General features: G+C 39.6%; 1 protein-coding gene across 1 annotated transcript; it reads left to right on the forward strand.

The window, feature by feature from the left end:
- The first annotated feature begins 1,364 nt into the window (after nt 1–1,364).
- On the forward strand, nt 1,365–18,184 carry cplx2a (complexin 2a). Its single transcript, XM_026170383.1, has 4 exons — nt 1,365–1,584; nt 2,931–3,014; nt 16,086–16,264; nt 17,506–18,184. The coding sequence occupies exons 2-4, from the start codon at nt 2,984–2,986 to the stop codon at nt 17,695–17,697; spliced, it is 402 nt and encodes a 133-aa protein (XP_026026168.1). The 5' UTR covers nt 1,365–1,584; nt 2,931–2,983; the 3' UTR covers nt 17,698–18,184.
- Nucleotides 18,185–18,470: the final 286 nt, after the last annotated feature.

The raw sequence follows: 18,470 nt of genomic DNA on the forward strand, positions 1-18,470 counted from the left end.
CTGGCCGTACTTGTGTCTGTGCTTTTTGAGCAAGCTTCAAGTGGCTATTCCAGGAACTGCAGTTTTTGGTATTTCTATCTTCATTTTTTAATCCCTGAAGGTTGACATTTCTTTTACAACATGTTGTGTTTGTTACTTTACTTGTTATCCTGCTTCTTTAAATCCATAGTACTACATAAACTGGTGTGGACATAGCGGTACAGTGGTAACCACTGTCACCTCACAGTGAGAAAGTTCTTGTTTCAAATTGTATGTTATGTTGTTGTTACCTCCAGGAGCTGCAGCTTCCACAGTCCAAAGACATGCAGTTGGGTTAACTGTTAACCCTAAACTGATTATGGATGAGAAGCAGATAAAATGTTTAAAGTGTATAAGGTCACAAATCAGAATAAGGCACTGTATGAATGCATGTGAAATGTGTCTTAACTCTTTTAGTATGTCTGTGAAGGTTCTCAGTCATCCAGGTCATCGTAGTCAAAGGAGCTTTGACTACATATCTGGGACTCTCCACCATTTGACCTTAGAACTGAAGAAGCTTCTCGGATGAGAGGTGAAACGTCTTCAAGCAACTTAAAGAAGTCCAGACGCTTTTCTCTGCAAGCTCCTTTGACAACTCTTTTAGTAGTCAATAAGATCACCAAAGTGTTATATAAATGCTAGTCTGTAAGTACTGTGACACAGTGTATCGAGGAAATAATATGAGGACTCCTTCAGCATCATGACAGTAAACAACTGATACAAAACATCTGGCTTGACTCACTAAAAACAAAACTTGCAACAGTCTGATCTCAACAATGACGGAAGACGTCATATCTACTCAATAATACCTGTTTAGTATCTCGTCATAGCTTTAGTTATTCATTAATTAGTATTATTATTGTTGTTGTTGTTGTTGTTTATAATGAACTTTGTTTAATGTGAATTGATAAATACTAACAAACAAATCTGGAGCATGTTTCTTTTGTGTGTGAACACTGGTCATTTCAATTGAGGTCAGTTTGTATTTATCTATGTATGAATTATTTATGTTAACCATTTCCTGTGCCGTAGTATTTACATTATGATTACGTTCTCTATAAAGAGATAATAAAAATACGAATTTTGAATTGTGAATAATAACGAATCAAGAGCTAATCAGTTAAGAGGTGTGAGAATATCTGAGGTAACGAACCAACGCTGTTATAGCTTACTTCTTGCACGTTGCACCGGGTAATTAAGGCGCTCTTGTTACTTACTGTTACTGTTAGTTTTTAACGTTGTTATAATGAAAAAGAAATGGAGTTTGGAAACTAGATAGACCCTCCAGTTAGCCCGGATTAGATTCATGAGCATCCCTCCTGCCCCCTCCCCCTCCCTCTCCCTCTGCATGTTCTTCCCTCGTCCTGCAGGAATAGTCTTTCCTCCTCCACCGCTGCAGCCCGGCATGTCCGCAAACTGAGAGCGTGAGCGGTGAGACACGGAGAAAGACACAAGCCAGCCTTTAAGACACACGGCTTGTATTTTGCGCCTTCCCTTTGAAGGAGAGAAGATTTTAACACCGCGACGAAGCTTTTAGAAGGGACTTGGACGAGGATCAAAAACAAGGTAAAGGATGTCCCGAGCAACCACTGGGATGTTGACGTGTGGCTTCACTGTACGGGACAGGGTGCGTGATAGGTCCGGGCACTTGGTACAAGATGCCGATGCTTCCGTCCACTGAAAAACAACAACAAAAAATAACAAAGAAACAAAAACACTGGCATGTGTGTAAGTTGTGTCCCCTGAAAAGAGTAGGGGATGCATCGCTCTAAGCTTGTAGAGTAGATAGTACATTCTGTGCACGAACTGTGGCGACATGCTGCAGATAATAATACAGTGTTAACTGCGAGGGTTCATATGGGGGGAAGGAAAAAAGGTGCAGCTAAGGAGACCGATGAAGAGGAAGGAATCCAGGAAATGATTTGAGCATCTGAGCATAAAATCGCTGACGAAAGAGCGATGCCGCAACCGTGCAGCAAGTTCTCAAGTGGATTTTTTAAAAATTCTGCTATAGTGTGTATTGCAATGTCAGTGGGATGGTGCGAATGCTGCAGAACTTTACATGGTTGTTATGTCCTAAAAAGGGACTTAACTCAGGCTTTGAATGCTGTAGAAATGTCTTTGGGACATTATAATCTTTTGAAATGACTACAAAGTATCCACTTGTGAGCCCCTTAGCAGCAGCGTAGAGAATCATAGCTTTTTTCTTTTTAAAGTTTTAAATGAACTGCTGATTTGTTCTGAATACCTACAAATCCAATGTAAATGATTATTATAGGAATAAGACATGCAGGAAAACGCCACAGTTACCAATATACTCACACAAAAGAATCAGACGTACTATAAGAAATCAGCAGAATGCATATTAAAAGCAGTGTGGTCAATCTTTCTAAGACCCATGCAGTGACACAAATTGTGCCTAGGTTTGCTCATCTTTGACCCCGTGTTTGTTTCCCTTTGCTTCTGGGAGTTATCTCCGTGAAGACAAATCGCAGGCAGTCCAGCACTGTCAGCATAAAATGCGCAAGACAGAGCGCAGTTGTAAATTGAGGGCACAGGTGCCTCAACCAAACTCAGGACACAGTGTTATCCTGAAGGGTAACGATGTTTTAACTGCTCGAAGTTTAACTATTCCCTGTTTTATTCACATTTTGAGATGGTTTCTGTACATTTTTAGCGCAGCTAATGGAAATAAAATTCCAGAGAGCTACTAAATATGAAGATATTCTCTTTAGAGTGACTCCTTTACCAAACAGGGATCTCCGTCTGAACATCGTGTTGTGTCCGCATTGTGCCTCGTCATTTCTACCCCCACCCCAAACCCATCCCATCAAACTTGTGTAAGAATCACTGGAGTGAAACAGTGGTGTTCCTACAGTCACAGCTTGTGTATTCTGTCTCCCTGGCTGCAGGTCTGTCCCTGTAACGCGACCACTGAAGGAGGAGAACACAGAACTGCTTCATCATGAATTTTGTAATGAAAGCTGCGCTGGGAGGTGAGTAGACTGCCCGGCGTGAGGTTGATTTAACAGCACTGCAGCGTAAAGGATTTAACAGGATGCTTGGCGGCAGTAGCAGCAGTATACTGGTACTGGCCTCATAGTTATGGAGACACTGGACTGCATCCAACATCAAACTACTCTCTATAGCATCATATTTCCTCTTTGTTTTATGCCAACTGTTTTTTAAAACCTCCAAGGCTGCAACATAACTTGTTTCAATAAATGCATTCTGTTGGCCAGTGCTTCATTATTGTCAAGAACTGCTGAGTGTTTTAACCTTGTCTTTATGGCCAGCATATCAGTCTGGAACCAGGTTAAGGACCGCTGCAGATGAAATAGGACGGCGGCAGCAGCAGTGATAGATCTAGTCATATACCAATAATACGTCTGTCAAGTGAAAAAGCCGCGTATCTCCAAAATGTCACCTTCTGAGGATGGAGGCAGCCTTACTGTAGGTTGATTTTAATGCATGAGGTTTTCACATGGTTTTAATACCCAAGCAGACTCGGCTTTTCAAGTCCAACCAGTGGCACCTTTTGAGGCAAGAGAGATAGAGAAGAGCGGTTTTGCCAAGAATTAATGCTGACTTTTGTCCTTTAAAGCCTTCAGGTATTATCCCTTAGAATATTATCTCAGCTATTATTTGCCCCCTAATTAATCCTCATTATAGCTCTGTAATTCATCCTTCTCGTCAGCTATAGCTTCAAGGTGAAGGGCAGGAAAGTGGTACCAGTAGCTACAATGCAGCGGTTTCACTCATACCTGGTCAGTCGTGCATGATGTTGAGCTGTTGTCCAGGTTACAGAGATGTTAGGCAGTTACAGCTGGAGTTAAAGCATAGCCCCAACTCCTCATTGGGATGCAAAGGATGCAAGCGCTGCCTTGTTCTGCATAGCTCCTGTGCTGTGCAGCTGTGCTGTGAATTCTTAAATCAACTGCACTGCACTGGATGTAGTTTTGCTCTGCATAGGTTGGGCTGCACTCCCCCTGCAGACATTGGGAATAGATTTGACAGTGTGGGTGTTTATCTGTGTACACTGCCAGTGCAGGGGCGGGGTAGTGTGTTATATAGATGTGTGCACCTTATAAAAGATAAATTACAGTGAATGCAAAGGCCTGTCTGCGTGAACAGATCCTTGTTGTATATGTGAGAGAAAGGTGAGAGAGTAAGGATGCAGAGAGAAAGTTTGACGATTATCAGGATGGGTGTCATATTTAATATTTAATAATTATTCCTTCTGGGATGCATTGCTGTTAATGCCTTTGTATGTTACACAAGCTGTAGTTCCAGTCTGGACACAGTGACCTCTTTCCACGAAAATGTCCACAAAGTATTGACACTGCAAAACATCATTAAAGCTCCCTAAGGGGGGGTGAAAGGTTAATGAAGGAGGCAAGCCAGTTAGCCAGTTAATCAATGAGCTCAGCTATCAATCTGATGCTCAGAGCCTGAAAATCAGTAAATCAATATTTGTGAAATATTATTTAATTAATTAAGTTGGATCATTGAGTCTCCTCCGTGCTTTAGCAGTTTGAGCTATACAGTGCTTGTGGTTTCATTCCAACCAGTGACCTTTGTTATGTGTCAAACCCCTCTTTCCCTTCTTGCATTTCCCCGAGGCTTCAGTGACAGCTATGAAATTAAAAAAAGAAAAGAAACAGAATAACATGTTTTATTAATTAGCAATGTCTTACAGTGGATGTCTAATTGAGACTGAAATATGTTCAGTAATACTGGGTGGATTTCTATGACATGAGCGTAACTTAGGTACCGACTCAAGCGCCAACATCAGTTCTAAATTTAATCTGTGCAGCACTGTGCTTAATGAGATATCAGGGAAAGTATCAATCAAAATGCTGACCGTGCCATAAATATCACTGTTCCTGATTTCAGTTTTGTCATCCTTTTCAACATTGTCAACTTGTGCAGCAACACACTGCTCCCAGCCCCCCCTGCTATGTGTGGAGCTGTCAAACAATGACTTACAGGCTTAAACATATCCTATTAAATGGTCAGGATGCACAACCTGTAATGTGAAATGGTGTCAATGTAAAACCTCCAACACATATTTAGGCTAGCCTGCCTAGCATGGGATGTGGCATAGCTTGTCAGGCTAGAAATATCCTGGATGTCAAAATGGAGACTTCGACAAAAGCCTGGTCTCCATAGCACTAGACTAGAGGGAACATCTTGTGGTGCTGTTGGGGAAATATGCTTACAAGTAAGGGCGATCGTGGCTCAAGAGTTGGGAGTTCGCCTTGTAATCAGAAGGTTGTCGGTTCGAGCCCTGGCTCGGACAGTCTCGGTCGTTGTGTCCTTGGGCAAGACACTTCACCCGTTGCCTACTGGTGGTGGTCAGAGGGCCCGGTGGCGCCAGTGTCTGGCAGCCTCACCTCTGTCAGTGCGCCCCAGGGTGGCTGTGGCTATAAGCTTGCCATCACCAGTGTGTGGATGACTGGATGTGTAAAGCGCTTTGAGGTCCTTAGGATACAAATACAGGCCATTCACCATGTTGGAAGTTAAAAATGCTTTGAGTAGAACAGTGTTATATAAGAGCCAGTCCATTTACCAGAATGGATCTAGCTGAGGTATCTTGGGGATCTGATTAGAACTCCTCAACAATGTTGTCTCCGAGAGGTTGTGTAGTCATGGGCAACCTTAAGGAGACCCAGAAGCTCTGGCTTTGAAAAGCTTTGGTGTTCCCTCAGAAGAGCTGGAAAAGCTGGCTCGGGAGTGTTGACCTTGTTAGTGTTGACCTCTAAAATCCACACTAGCATGTATACACTGAAAAACTCCTGACAGAAACATTTATATGACCTCCATTTATTCCTGTGACTATTTCTTTTCTCCTTAAGTCAATATTCAGACAACCTTAATGAGACAATTTAAACAATCTGCAGAAAGGTAGCTTGCTGAGAGACAGATAACAGAATAAATCAAGCAGCATTTCTTCATTTCTACAGCATTCGTTTCCATCCAGTGATGATTTTTTTTTTACCTGTTTTTGGATTTGCTATCCTGCCACTGAGTGTTTTGCTGAGTATGTTTGGCGATGTGCGGATGAGAGTCTGTGTGACAGAGGATGCTGCCAGTGCATTAAGTAATCCTCCAAGGCTTCTTTAGTTACAGATACTTGAAAGAAAACAGAGCGATGTTTAACTGTGATGATTCAGCAGGACTAAGATCCAAAGCTTGAAGAGTGCTGGGTAGTTTGCTGCATTTGCCACAATCGACACCGCTGGTCACGCGACTCCCAGACATAATATTTTTCCTCACACAACAACTAAAAAAAAAAAAAAAATGAAAACCTACCAACGTATTTTTATACTGCTGCTGTGTGCAAGCTGCAGAAAGCTCCTAGATGGGATATACAAACAGTGTAACTGAAAAATTTGTAGGCACCTGCTTGGTGATGCAGACATTTTAAAATACAATGAAACTTCTTTTGTTTTTATAAATTTCCGTCTTACTGAGAAGCAAAAGAAATGCAAAGAAAAGAACAAGATGTAATGAGATGAAACAAGTATTTTAATCCAACTTAAGGAACTTCTCAGAGTAAAATGGCATGCACGGATGGGCACATACAGATGAGGGGTGCTTACAACCACTTGAACAGGTATGTTTAGGCATGTTTATCTCATTTTAAAAAATTATTAAATTAAATTAAATTATACAGTACCTTGAGCTTCTTGGACTACAGTTTAAAAGCCCACAGCATCCTAAAAATCTCCATTATGGAAACAAAAAATTATGCAGTTAGATTAGATTTTATTATTATGATTCATCCGTGAAGATCTGTTGCTAGTTCTGAGCTATGGTACAGAGTAATGCATCTTAAAATTCCAGATCCACTTTTGTCTCCTTGTTAAGTGATTGCTTCAACCTCTGAATGCTTGGGTGCTGACTTGGCACCTCCTGACTCCTAACTAAAAGTTGAAGTTAGTTTGACAGAATGGGAAGCTGTTAAATGCGCTAGTCATTTAGTCCCAAGGTCTGGAGCTCAATCAAACTCTGAAGGCCTCAGGCAACAGCAGTGACACCATGACTGCTGCATCTGCAGAAAAGTCAGAAGTGCAATCGTCTAGTCAATAGTCACATTTAATTACTCATTTAACGCACGTTAACGCAAGTTTTATATTTTTTCCATTTGTTCAACAATTTCTTCAGCTATGGGAAGGTTAGATGTGCCAAGAAGATTGTCTTTACACAGAAGTTTGCAATGCGTGTACACTAGAGTTTATGTGTTTGTCTGTTGGTGGCACCAAATGTGCAAAACACAGTCATGAAACTTTACAGGTGTGAAGTTCAAGTACACCTGAAGGCCAGCTTTAAAGATCTGTTTAGGGGGACTTTGCAGTAGGACAGTAGACAGCTAATTGAATCGGCACAGTGGAATAATTATTGATATTGATATAATCATATTGATATAATCATCAATATGACACCCAAAGAATAAAAGGCAGGAATTAGAAATTAAATAGAGTGCATGCTTAATATTGAGTATTTTGTTTTATTTGTCAGATGTTGTGAATGATATGGAGACTTGCATGTGAAACCAATGAACAGAAAGCTGACCTTTGTTTGGGTGAAGATCAAAGTCCATGAATGGCAAAAGTCCATGAACAGGTGGTAAAACATAATGTAAGACTGACTAGAAACACAGAGGAGGTTAAACAGATGCTCTCACAAAGGAGAAAAGAACAGTCTGGGCCTATATACTCAAAATGGGAAAAGAGGCAAGAAGAGGTTAAAAAATAAATAAATAAAAGCGCAAGGAACGTATGACTTTCAAAGCAACACAGGAGGTAACCAAACAGGAAATCGCCAATAGTGGTGAAAATTTTTACAATAACCCATAGAGAACTCAGGGGGGATAAACAAGGTAAGACTGAAAAATAAAACCAAATAAAAAAGATTTCAAGAACAAAGAAACTAAACACTGAGGCATGACAATTATATGGAAAAACCAGAAGGCCATAGACTAATGAAAACAATGAAAATCAAACTATAACCAAAAGCTGGAGCTAAGAAATCAGACTCAGTCCCAAACTTGAAATGCTTGGTCAAAGACCTGAGACCATAACATGAATAATGTCTCATAATTAAATACACACAGTTCCTTCATCATTAAATTAAAAGATCAGTATGCCAGCATAGCTGAATCGCTCATTTCTGCTGTTGTCTGGAAACCATTAAGGCTAGATACCATCGTCTGACCCATGAGCACCCAGTAATAATTTCTTCACCACATATCTGGTAGTTCCTGCTGCAGTAAAAGACTCCAAGACCACATTTTACCATGATCAAACACGCTTACACACAGACTGCTAACTGTTGGCTAAAAACTACAAAGAATTTACCGCTTCAGCAAATTAGTGTTCTACATATTGTAAACAAAATGGGAACATGCTAGTTTTTCCTGGTAAAAATATGAAACCCCATCGTTTCTCTGCTGTAATAATATTTAGTTATTTACTCTAACACATAAATGCGATCATAAGACATTTTCATTAGTTAAGTCTGACAAAACTGTGTTATTTGAGGTGGAATGAACAGAAGAGACACCTTGAGATTTTGCTTGCTCACCCCATCGCCTCAAAGTAGAGATAATCACATTTAGCAAGCTTCTAATATGATTGGCAAAGGGAGTGAGGCTGTCATTACTTGATTGGTGTGGAGGTCTACAGCTGGCACCCACACATAATTTTCCCATTTTCTTCTTGTGTTAACTCCAAGAAATCAAATCATTTGCAAAAGTGACCTTGAGCTTTTGCTAGAGTGCAAGGTGTGCGTGACTGCATGTCTGTTTGGTACATCCAGATTCAACAACTAAATTATTCCACCGTATAAGGCATGATTAGTGAAAGAGAGAGACGGGGGAGGGGTTCTGAGAAAGGCAAATTCACAGAAAGTATCACTTTTCGAATTCATAGCCTGACGATTGTTACATGCTGCTGCAGCATTTTTATTACTAATACCATTTTTCCTGTGCTGAAATGGCCATGTACCTTCAGAACGAATCTCAAGTCTTGCTTAGAAGACAGCTCATAAGCTCAACTGGTTGTTAACGCAGCTATCTAATCAGCCAATCACATGGCAGCAATTCAGTACGTTCAGGCTTGTGGAAATTTTCAAGACGACCTGCCAAAGTTGAAATCAAGCACCAGAATAAAAAGAAGACTGACAGAACGATAATGAAAGTCTGTGTATTTCAGAAACTGCTGATCTGCTGGGATTTTCCAGCACAACCATCTCTGATTTACAGACAATGGTCTGAAAAAGAAGACAATATCCAGTGAGTGGTAGAGGAGATGTTAGACTGCTTTAAACTGATAGGAGGGCAACAGTAACTCAAATAACCACCTTAAAACGAAGGAATGCAGGAGAACACACATGTTGAACAGTGAACAAGACGACACCGGCTGCCAGTCCTGACATCTAAAAACAGGAAACTGAGAGTAGAGTTTGCATGGGCTAACCAAAATTAGAAAATTGAAGATTGCTCACCCCATCTTCACTTTAGCTGCAACGGTCAGGCTGCTGTTGGTGTAATGGGGTGGAGATGCTTCCTTGGGACACTTTTGGGAGAGGAATATAAGCTGGCATTAAAGCTGCTACCAATTAGTAGGCAAAAAAAAAAAAAATCAAAATCACAGTTAACATGCTCCCCACCATCTCCTCCACCGTCTCACAAAGCTGTTATTGAGACAATGACTTATATCCCAAAGGCCAAACTTGCTGGAAATCTTTACAGCACACTTGTGAACTTTCTCGCCACACACTGGGCTTAGAGGGGATTTGCCCGAGAACTTTGAGTGGGAAAAGAGAGATAAGTACTGTTTATCTGATTCTGTCAAAAGTTGAAACTCTGTGAGAGTTAGCTAAGGTTAGTCTTCTTTGCCACTTTCCCTCAAGACTTTGGATTTAACAAAGATTTACTGAAGAACTTTCAGAAGGAAGGGATTAAAGAAATGACACTTCTTATTAAGCAGGAAATGCCCAAACATGGAGGAAAGAAATCATAGTATATTAATTAAAAAGAGAGGTGATACAGGAAATGACTTAAAATGTTGTACTTGGATTATCTTGGAATTGTATTTTCGATGTGGTCAGTAGCAAGATTATCTACAATATCCAGTGGCACAGCAGGGCATGTCTATGTCTGTTATGGATAAAGTGGCTGATATTACTGATTTTAATTGAAAAACATAGCTCACCACAGCTTTGTGATAAGAGCAAGCTAAATAAATTTACTTTGGTTTAAAAGGGCGTTAATGTATCTGTGGCAAATGGCTTACAAAACAACAGCCAGACTCATTGTTCAGTTTTAAAGCTATCGTCCTTTATTCTATTTGAACAAATATGATCTGAATGCACAAATAGGATTTTGTGAAACCAGACCAAGTTTATTTTGGTTTGATTTAGTGTTGTTAAAATAAGAGCTGAGGGCCCTTTTCACCGTGTTTTCCTAGGGAATTATTTGACAGTGAGGCTCAGCTAGTTGTGAGTCATTGCATTACTGACGGGATTCAGCGGCATTGTTTACACAGCTTCTGCTGGAAATATTCCAGATCTGGGCCATAAGCTGATCTTGAAGTCCATGTTTATCTGGGATTTTCTGACACTGACAGTATCGATTCATGTAAACATTTATTTCAGTTTCCATAGTTTCGCATAGTGCAGTGCCTTTTTCCTGACTAAACCAGTGGTCAAAGAATAGTGGTGTTTATTAGTAATCATTGTCTGGGCTGGTAACATTCAAAAATTTTTAACTTAATACAGCAGGTTCTCTACTAATTGGAAGGTCGGTTGATCCCTAGTTCCTCCAATCTATGTGGTGAAGCATCCTTGGGAAAGATACGGAACCTCGAGTTACCACCAATGCATCCATTTGAGTGTGTGTGTGAATGTTAGATAAAAGTACTATATATCTATAACTGCTAGTCCATTTAACATTTAAATGGCACCTTTTCTCAGCACATATGAAAGCAATACAATGTTTATCATCGTGTGAACATGTGTGCACATTTATCACTTGCATTCAAAGACATATAAAAAGAAATTGCATAACCATGCAAAACCTCATGTTTGACCATATATGTTGACAACTAAGGACTTTAGCTGTAACCTGCCTCTCTTTCACTGTCTGATACAGATGCAGACTTGAAAGGAGCAAGTATAGCATGCTCTGCCAGATGTTGCTGTGTTGGCTTCTATGTGCTGCTCATCCAATGCTGATGCAGCTAATACCTCACTTTACCTTGTATTTCTTTCCTTCCCTCTGAATTTATTCTCTTTAATAAAGAGATTCTGACTTTCTCTGTCCTTTTCAGTTTAATACAAGTGGCTCATTAATGCTGTTGATAAATTGCTTTAAATGCTGAAAAAAGTGCTGCTATTGCAATGCTTAAAATCTTGGTTGAGAATAAACTCACTGCTGGTTGGGTGTGGATAAGCAGGGAACACAGATATGGAGTGAAACTAACTTGCATGAACATAATTTGTATTGATGGAAAAAGAAATAGAAGAAATTCAGTTTGGATTGTTTTTATTCTCATTGAATGATAGAACTGAAGGAATTTGGAGTATGAACTTTTTCAGCCTCTGCAGTGGGAAAAAGGTCTGAGAACCACTGAGCTTGTTAATAATTGTAGCTTTGCTGCTCTACACTTCCCATACAACACCTGTTCAAACTGTCTTGAGATTACAGTCTTCTTTCCTAGCCCCTGGGCTAGAGCTATTACTAGTTCTCCAGTTGTCAATCCCTTATTTTTGCAAGCCTAGCAAAGTATAAGCAGGTGAAACCAGCCGTAGGTGGTGTAGCTCCAGGGTTAGAAAACTTTTCCTCCCTGTTATAGATTTTATTTTTATGTTTTTTTAACATTAGAACATTAATGTGTTCCATTTCATGCACGAGTTGGAGCTTATTCCGTTGAGTGTACTTTTTTACATAAGCACTGGCACAGTGTGTGTTTGCAACCTGAGCTGTCAGAGTCTTACTGTTGTTTTAAGTCTTCTTCCTTTGTAATAAAGTCTCTGAGAAGCTGTGGAGCCCCAGAGCCTTAGAAATAGCCTTGTAACATTTCTAAGACTGATGTCTTTCAATCGCCCTCTTCCTCATTGTGTCTGGAGAGCTTTAGATTTTGATATTGTGTTCTTCTAGGCGATCTTTCAGCATACTTAAGTGTAGCCACGGCCCTTTAGCTGAGGTCCTGTTTTGAAGCCTTATTGTGAGCTTTTTTACCGTCACCATCCTGTTTAGTTAAATCACGAGTGAGAAGTGGATCTGACTAAGAAAATGAGGACACTCAATACGCTTAAGTTAGCATCTTGTCAGTTAAAGTAGTTCTGTGCTAAATCGTACCCTATTTCCATTTTAGGACTATAAGTTGTAAATTATATGTGCTATAATGTGTATAATCTGTTGTATTAAATGTGACTTAAAATAAAAAATGTGACTTTTTAAATGTATTTTTATTGAGGTTATAGATCAAATGAGCTGTAGGGCCTTTATTACAATTAGAATTTTTGCAAAAAAAAATTTATAATTTGGGGGTTAACTAAGAGGGCAAATAAGCCTACTTCTCCATACAAGCTGTAATGATTCAATGTTACGAGTGTTGTCCCGCAGTTTTACTATTAGTCTGTTCTAACAAAGCCCAGATAACCTTTTTTGCTTATGGAAATACAGGCATCCTTTAAAACTTGTGTTTTGTGACTACTCAGGTTGCTTTTTTTTATGCTAAATTCTGTTTGAATATTTGATGCAATTTATTTTGAGATGTGAGCAGAAAAACTGGTGTCATTTGTGTTTTGTTAATTACCCAACACAAAAATGTGTTTTTCGTTTTCTGTCCTTCAGCACCCTTGTGCTCGCCCATTGCCAACTCATCTTTTCTCGTCTTCTGCCTTAGATGTCTTTTATCTCTCTCTACATTTTGCTACAGTTTGTTTTTATTATGCTGATGAATCAGAAAAACTAACAGCACCAGGGGAAGACTGAAGGAGTAGTCAGTCTTGTGCCTTGGTTGCTTGATTTTTCTCGTCCGACGTCCTTGCCCGCCTCTTACCTTTTCAATCCCACTCTTCGTTCTAACCTCACTCTCTCGTTTACTTCACTGTTTTCTAACACAACTTATTCCTTCATTGAGCACTTTCTCCATATTGCTTCCTTTCCAACTTTCCCTCTCTCTGTGTCACACTGTAACTTCACATGAACTGTTGGATAATCCCACTAACTGGAACACTTCAACAAATTGGACGATTATTTTTGACAGATTCTCTCCTTCTCATCACACTCTTCTTGCTTCCCTTCTTGTTGTGTCAAAATGTTCGGATGTAGACTGCCTTGATATCCTAGATTCCTTATTCTCCAGTTCTTCTTTCCGCCTCTTCGCTACTTATCTCCTCCCGTCTTTGCCAAGATTCTTCAGACCACTGGTTTTTCTCCTAATCTTTTATATCATGATGCTTGATGACTGTTTCTACTGTTTTCTATTGTTCGTGTTTGCAGAAGTCAACATTTTCTGTACTGAAATCAGGAGGTATTATTTTATTAGATGTATAACTCTGACAGGCACAGGAAGCAGATTTGTGCAAAGCATATTCAAAGGCTTATGCCTTGTAGATTAATATACAGAACTGTGTACTCTCTGAAATCTGTCACCATTCTTTCATCCTGTGTCATACTGATTATACTGTTAGTCTCATGAGTACGTCTTTTTTTCCTGTTTGCTTCTGATTGTTGCAGAAACAGCGTATTGCCGTGTCATCTGGCAAATAACTGTATACATCAACAGTGTGCTATGCAAAAACCGTTTGATCCATAGCCTATCTGATATCATCTATGTTCCTCAAATTCCACATTGAGACTTATTAGGACTGCAGCCATTACTGGGGTCACTAACATTTAAACTACTTAGTTAATGCAGAATTCCATTCAGTTCAGTTATATTTACATAGCACTAACTCAGTGTGCTTTATATTGCAAGGTAAGGACTCAACCATCAGGCATTTACCTGGCAGCAACACTCGGCAACAGTGGGACAAAAGAACTCCTTTTCAACATGAAGATTCCCAGCACAACCAAACTCATCAGGGACAGGTTATGGGATGAGGGGAAAGAGAAGAGGGAAAAAAAGGAGAGCATAGAGACACAAGGACAAAACACAAACTGTGGGAGAAAAGACTGCATTTCATGGCGTTTACTAGCTGAAGGAAGTCATTTTCAGTGCATCATGGGTCATCTTCCAGCAGCATAAGGCAGATTAACAAAGGGATAGGTCAGCGTCACCTGCTGTAGCCCTCACTATGTGCTTCTTCAAAAGGAAAAATAGAAAAATTGTAATCCTGCTTTTACGAGTAGAGAGCGTGTCTGTTTCCCAAATACAAGCTGGGAGATGGTTCCATAGGAGAGCGGTCAGATAACCTAAGACTCTGCCTCCTGTTTTACTTTTAAAACTCTAGGAACCACAAGCAAACATGCTGTGTGGGAGCCAAATGCTCTGTTTAAATAATGTGATTCTATGAGGTTTCTATGTTGTTTGACTTTTTTTTAAAACTTTGTATATCAGGAGAAGTTTATTACATTCAATTCAAGATTTTTAGGGGCAAAAACAATAATCCCAGCTTTGTTTTATTTTAGAAGTGAAAGGTTATAGGTCATCCAGACCTTTGTGTCTTTAAGACATCCATTCACGTGAAGTATTCATTTTTCTGCCTTTTTAGATAATAACAGCTGGGTATCATCTGCATAATAGTGAACATGTATCCAGTGTTTTATGATAACATGACTTCAGGGAAGCATGTTTAATATAAAATTCATTGCTTTCAGCACAGAGCTCTGTGGACGACTGGAATTTAGAAGGAAAGGGCAAATTCAGCTATGTTTTAATTGCCACCAGTCGTCAATATTTGCTTTTTTTTTATTTTTAAAAGGCTTTTAATGATCTCATCTACAAGGAACTTGCAAATGCCTTTCCAGCAATATTAAATAGGGTCCAGCATAAGGTTCTATTTTGCTGCCTTTTTTGGTATACTTTGCTGTCCATTTCATCAAAATGTGTCTCAGTTTTGTATGAGTCAGATGATTGTTGGGACCAGATCATCTGCACTGGTCTTTTAAATAGGCTTTGCCTGATATGTTTTGGTTTCATTTCCCAAAATCAAGCAAAATGGGCCACACTGTGAGTTCTGAATTAATAACCAAGTGTTACCAGCAGAGGGTGAACATCATGGTCAATGCAGACATCCATTTCCCTCTATTTTATTGTGACACGACATGTGAGGGCACCAACTATAAACACATGTTCCCCAAATGGACTGTGAAACAGTATCTGGTTGGAATTAGAATAGAAGAATCAGAGAGCCAACAAAGAGCAATGACAATAAAGCGAAATTATGGGTGCTCCACGGCAACTGTGCAGGACTAAAAAAAATACAAATAGTAAAGACATCAGGAATAATTTCAGTCAGTTGTGGGTAACTGAAGACACTACAGTAGAGTACTTGTTTTTATTGGGTGCCCTTGTAATGCAGTGTTTGCATTCAACAAAGTGGATGGCATGCTAGATTAATAAGAAGAACTGTGGTGTCCAAAGCTAATCATGAGAAAAGGTAAGCCCTTGCTTTTGTGGTGTAGCTGGAAGTACCACATTTTAATTTAAACCATGCTTGTAACTAACTCAGGCAGCAAAGGAGCTGTGCTAAAACAATCTTTGAAATCAGCTTGTAAACATATTAGAGGTGCCATTAATAACTGCTCAGACAGTATCTGTTTAAGAAAATCAAATAGTGAGTGAAAAGGGCCAACAAAAGACCAAAAACGGAAATGTTTTTGCATTTGATGTCAAATAGCATTGGATACTGGCAGATAATAATAGCTCTAAGGTGAAATGCTGAAGGTTGTACCTGTGTTTGTGAAATACATCTGCCTCTATTTCATTCAGTCAGTTTATCTGCTTGTCATCTCGTGTCTCGCAAACTAATTTGACAGCTCAATCTTGAAAGCCTGCTGGAGCAGTTGTTGTGTCTAATGTGTTTCTTTTTTGTTTCGTGTCTCTCAGGAGGCCCTCCTGATGTTGGCAAAATGCTTGGTGGAGAGGAAAAGGAAGAGGACCCTGATGCAGCGAAAAAAGAGGAGGAGAGACAGGAGGCACTGAGGCAGCAGGAGGAGGAGAGGAAGGACAAATATGCCAAGATGGAGGCTGAGAGGGAATCGATGAGACAAGGCATCAGAGATAAGGTATAATGAAAAAAATGGATTTTGCTCTGTGGCTAGCTAAGGTAGTCATAAAGTAAAATTTACAGTTTTCAACCCAACAAACAGAACTATAGTAAGTCAGTCAGTCTTGTAAGGAAAACAACCACCAAAACAAAGACAATAAAGAAACAATTAATGTAGAATTAAATAATGTCATACAATGAGCACTGCTTACTGCGCGAGAGATGCATATGGGCAAAAAACTTGGATTTTTAGAAGCCATTCTCTCTTTTGTTTTTCACGTACCTTCTAAAGGCTTCTCATCTTGGTGGCTTGACAGCACAACTGTTTATTTATATATATATAAAAAACTTGTTTAAAATAGACTACCGTGACATTGTTGTGCTTGCTTTGTGCTATTTTTAAAGCTCTCGTACCCATGAAATAGATCAGTAGATCAGGAAGGAGCTGTAGAGAAGTAAAAAGCTGTTGAAAAATGAGATGAGATTAGATTGATTTAGAAACAGTAATGGTAGCCAGGATACAATTGAAGCTACATTATACATTATTAGGCCATTATTTGGACGTTTGTCTTTGTTCCATGATTACACACTGTATTTCTTTTATACAAACTAGTCAGGGCTGTAGAGACGCTGAAACTGCAGTGGCTGCAGTGTAACCACTTCACTGCAGTGTGAAAGGCAGGCAGTCTGTGGGTGGGACAGGTCTGAAGGGAATAGCCCACTGTGAATCAGCGGGTTGAAAAGCAGCACTCCTCCCTTGGTTCGTCACCTCGTCTATACTTCTTAAGTTCTCCCGGAGGAAAACAAAGAGTGAGGAACAGCTCCTAAAGTGCTTGTCACCAAAAGGATACTGTCAGTTTCCTCCACAGCTTCATTCCTTTGTGCCAGATTGTGTGAAAAATGCCCACACTATGTCCATGTCCTTGCTGGAGCATGTCAAAGCTAGCAGTGTCACATGCATAGCTGCTTTATTTTATGATTACCAAATTACTTGACTGACATTTGTCAACCAGAAATGGCATCTTACAAATGTAGTGTGTAGGCGTCTATAAAAATGTGATTCACAAGAAGCACTCACTCTTTAAAAAGCTGGCTGACAGCGCAATAATACTTCTTTTTCCATGATGTTTTGATTGAAACATGTTTTTTTTTTAAATGGATGCTTTTTTTTTCTTTGTGTGCTTTTGTCAAATACAAATTTGCAATGTATTTTTTGTCTGAGCTCTTATCAGCAAACTTGTGTTTCTGTTTCAACTCTAGTATGGCTTGAAAAAGCGTGAAGAGGCCGAGGCTGAGGCAGCAGCTGCCCAAGAAGAGTCTGCAGCGGGCAGCTTGACTAGACCTAAGAAGGCTGTGCCAGCTGGCTGTGGTGATGAGGAGGAGGAAGAAAGCATCATGGACACAGTGATGAAATACCTGCCAGGCCCACTGCAAGACATGCTCAAGAAGTAAGCTAGGTAGCTAGCTAACACTATCTAGCTTAGTTCACAGGCTACAGTTACTTTAATTTAGTTTTTCTCATTTTTCAAACACATCTAAACAAATAACATGAAGTTACATTTTGGCAAGGTGTTATGTTGTTTGGCAAGTCAAGGTTTTGTGATGAAGAAATGCACCAACAGTGTGAACTGCAGCCATTGGACTAAGCTAGGCTGGCTTACCGGCCATGTGAACGTTAGTTATGTTAGAAAGCTAACAGCAAGCAGAGGGCAAAGACAAATCTTAGACGATTTATCCTTCTAGTCTGAGAAGTTTTAAACTCCCTTTTCTGTCCCCTGCAAGGGATGCAAAAGCTTTCTTGCACCACTGGAAAATAATACCCTTGTACACCATATTCATTCAGTTTGTACATAAATAAGGCAGTGCATAACAACCCTCCATGTGGGCAAAAAAACAATCAAAAATATTATATATTAAAAATATTATTCTGTATGTCTGTCTTTAAAAGAAAAAAAGTAATAACTTGATAAGCCATATTTTAAAAAGGAACTTTAAAGACTACTCTTGTGTGCTCCTAAAGCTCGTTTTATGTTCAGCCTTGTCTAAAATTAATGTGAAACCTTTTGCACACAATGTTAAAATCTCTGTAAAACCTGTCGTCTACTTTCCCCACACACTCCCACAATGCCCTTCATGTAGTATAGTGTTTAAAATGTTTCCATTCTCACATTCTGTGTCTCTTCGCGTCCTGCATGCCATTTGTCTGTAAGAGTTAGTCGTGTGAA

Source organism: Astatotilapia calliptera, chromosome 6 (genome assembly GCF_900246225.1).
Source record: "Astatotilapia calliptera chromosome 6, fAstCal1.2, whole genome shotgun sequence".
In the NCBI taxonomy this organism is placed as follows: domain Eukaryota; kingdom Metazoa; phylum Chordata; class Actinopteri; order Cichliformes; family Cichlidae; genus Astatotilapia; species Astatotilapia calliptera.

Coding starts and splice junctions, on each gene's coding strand:
- cplx2a (XM_026170383.1), top strand. CDS start 2,984: ATGAATTTTGTAATGAAAGCTGCGCTGGGAG. Junction 3,015..16,085: donor AATGAAAGCTGCGCTGGGAG/GTGAGTAGACTG, acceptor CGTGTCTCTCAG/GAGGCCCTCCTGATGTTGGC. Junction 16,265..17,505: donor GACAAGGCATCAGAGATAAG/GTATAATGAAAA, acceptor TTTCAACTCTAG/TATGGCTTGAAAAAGCGTGA.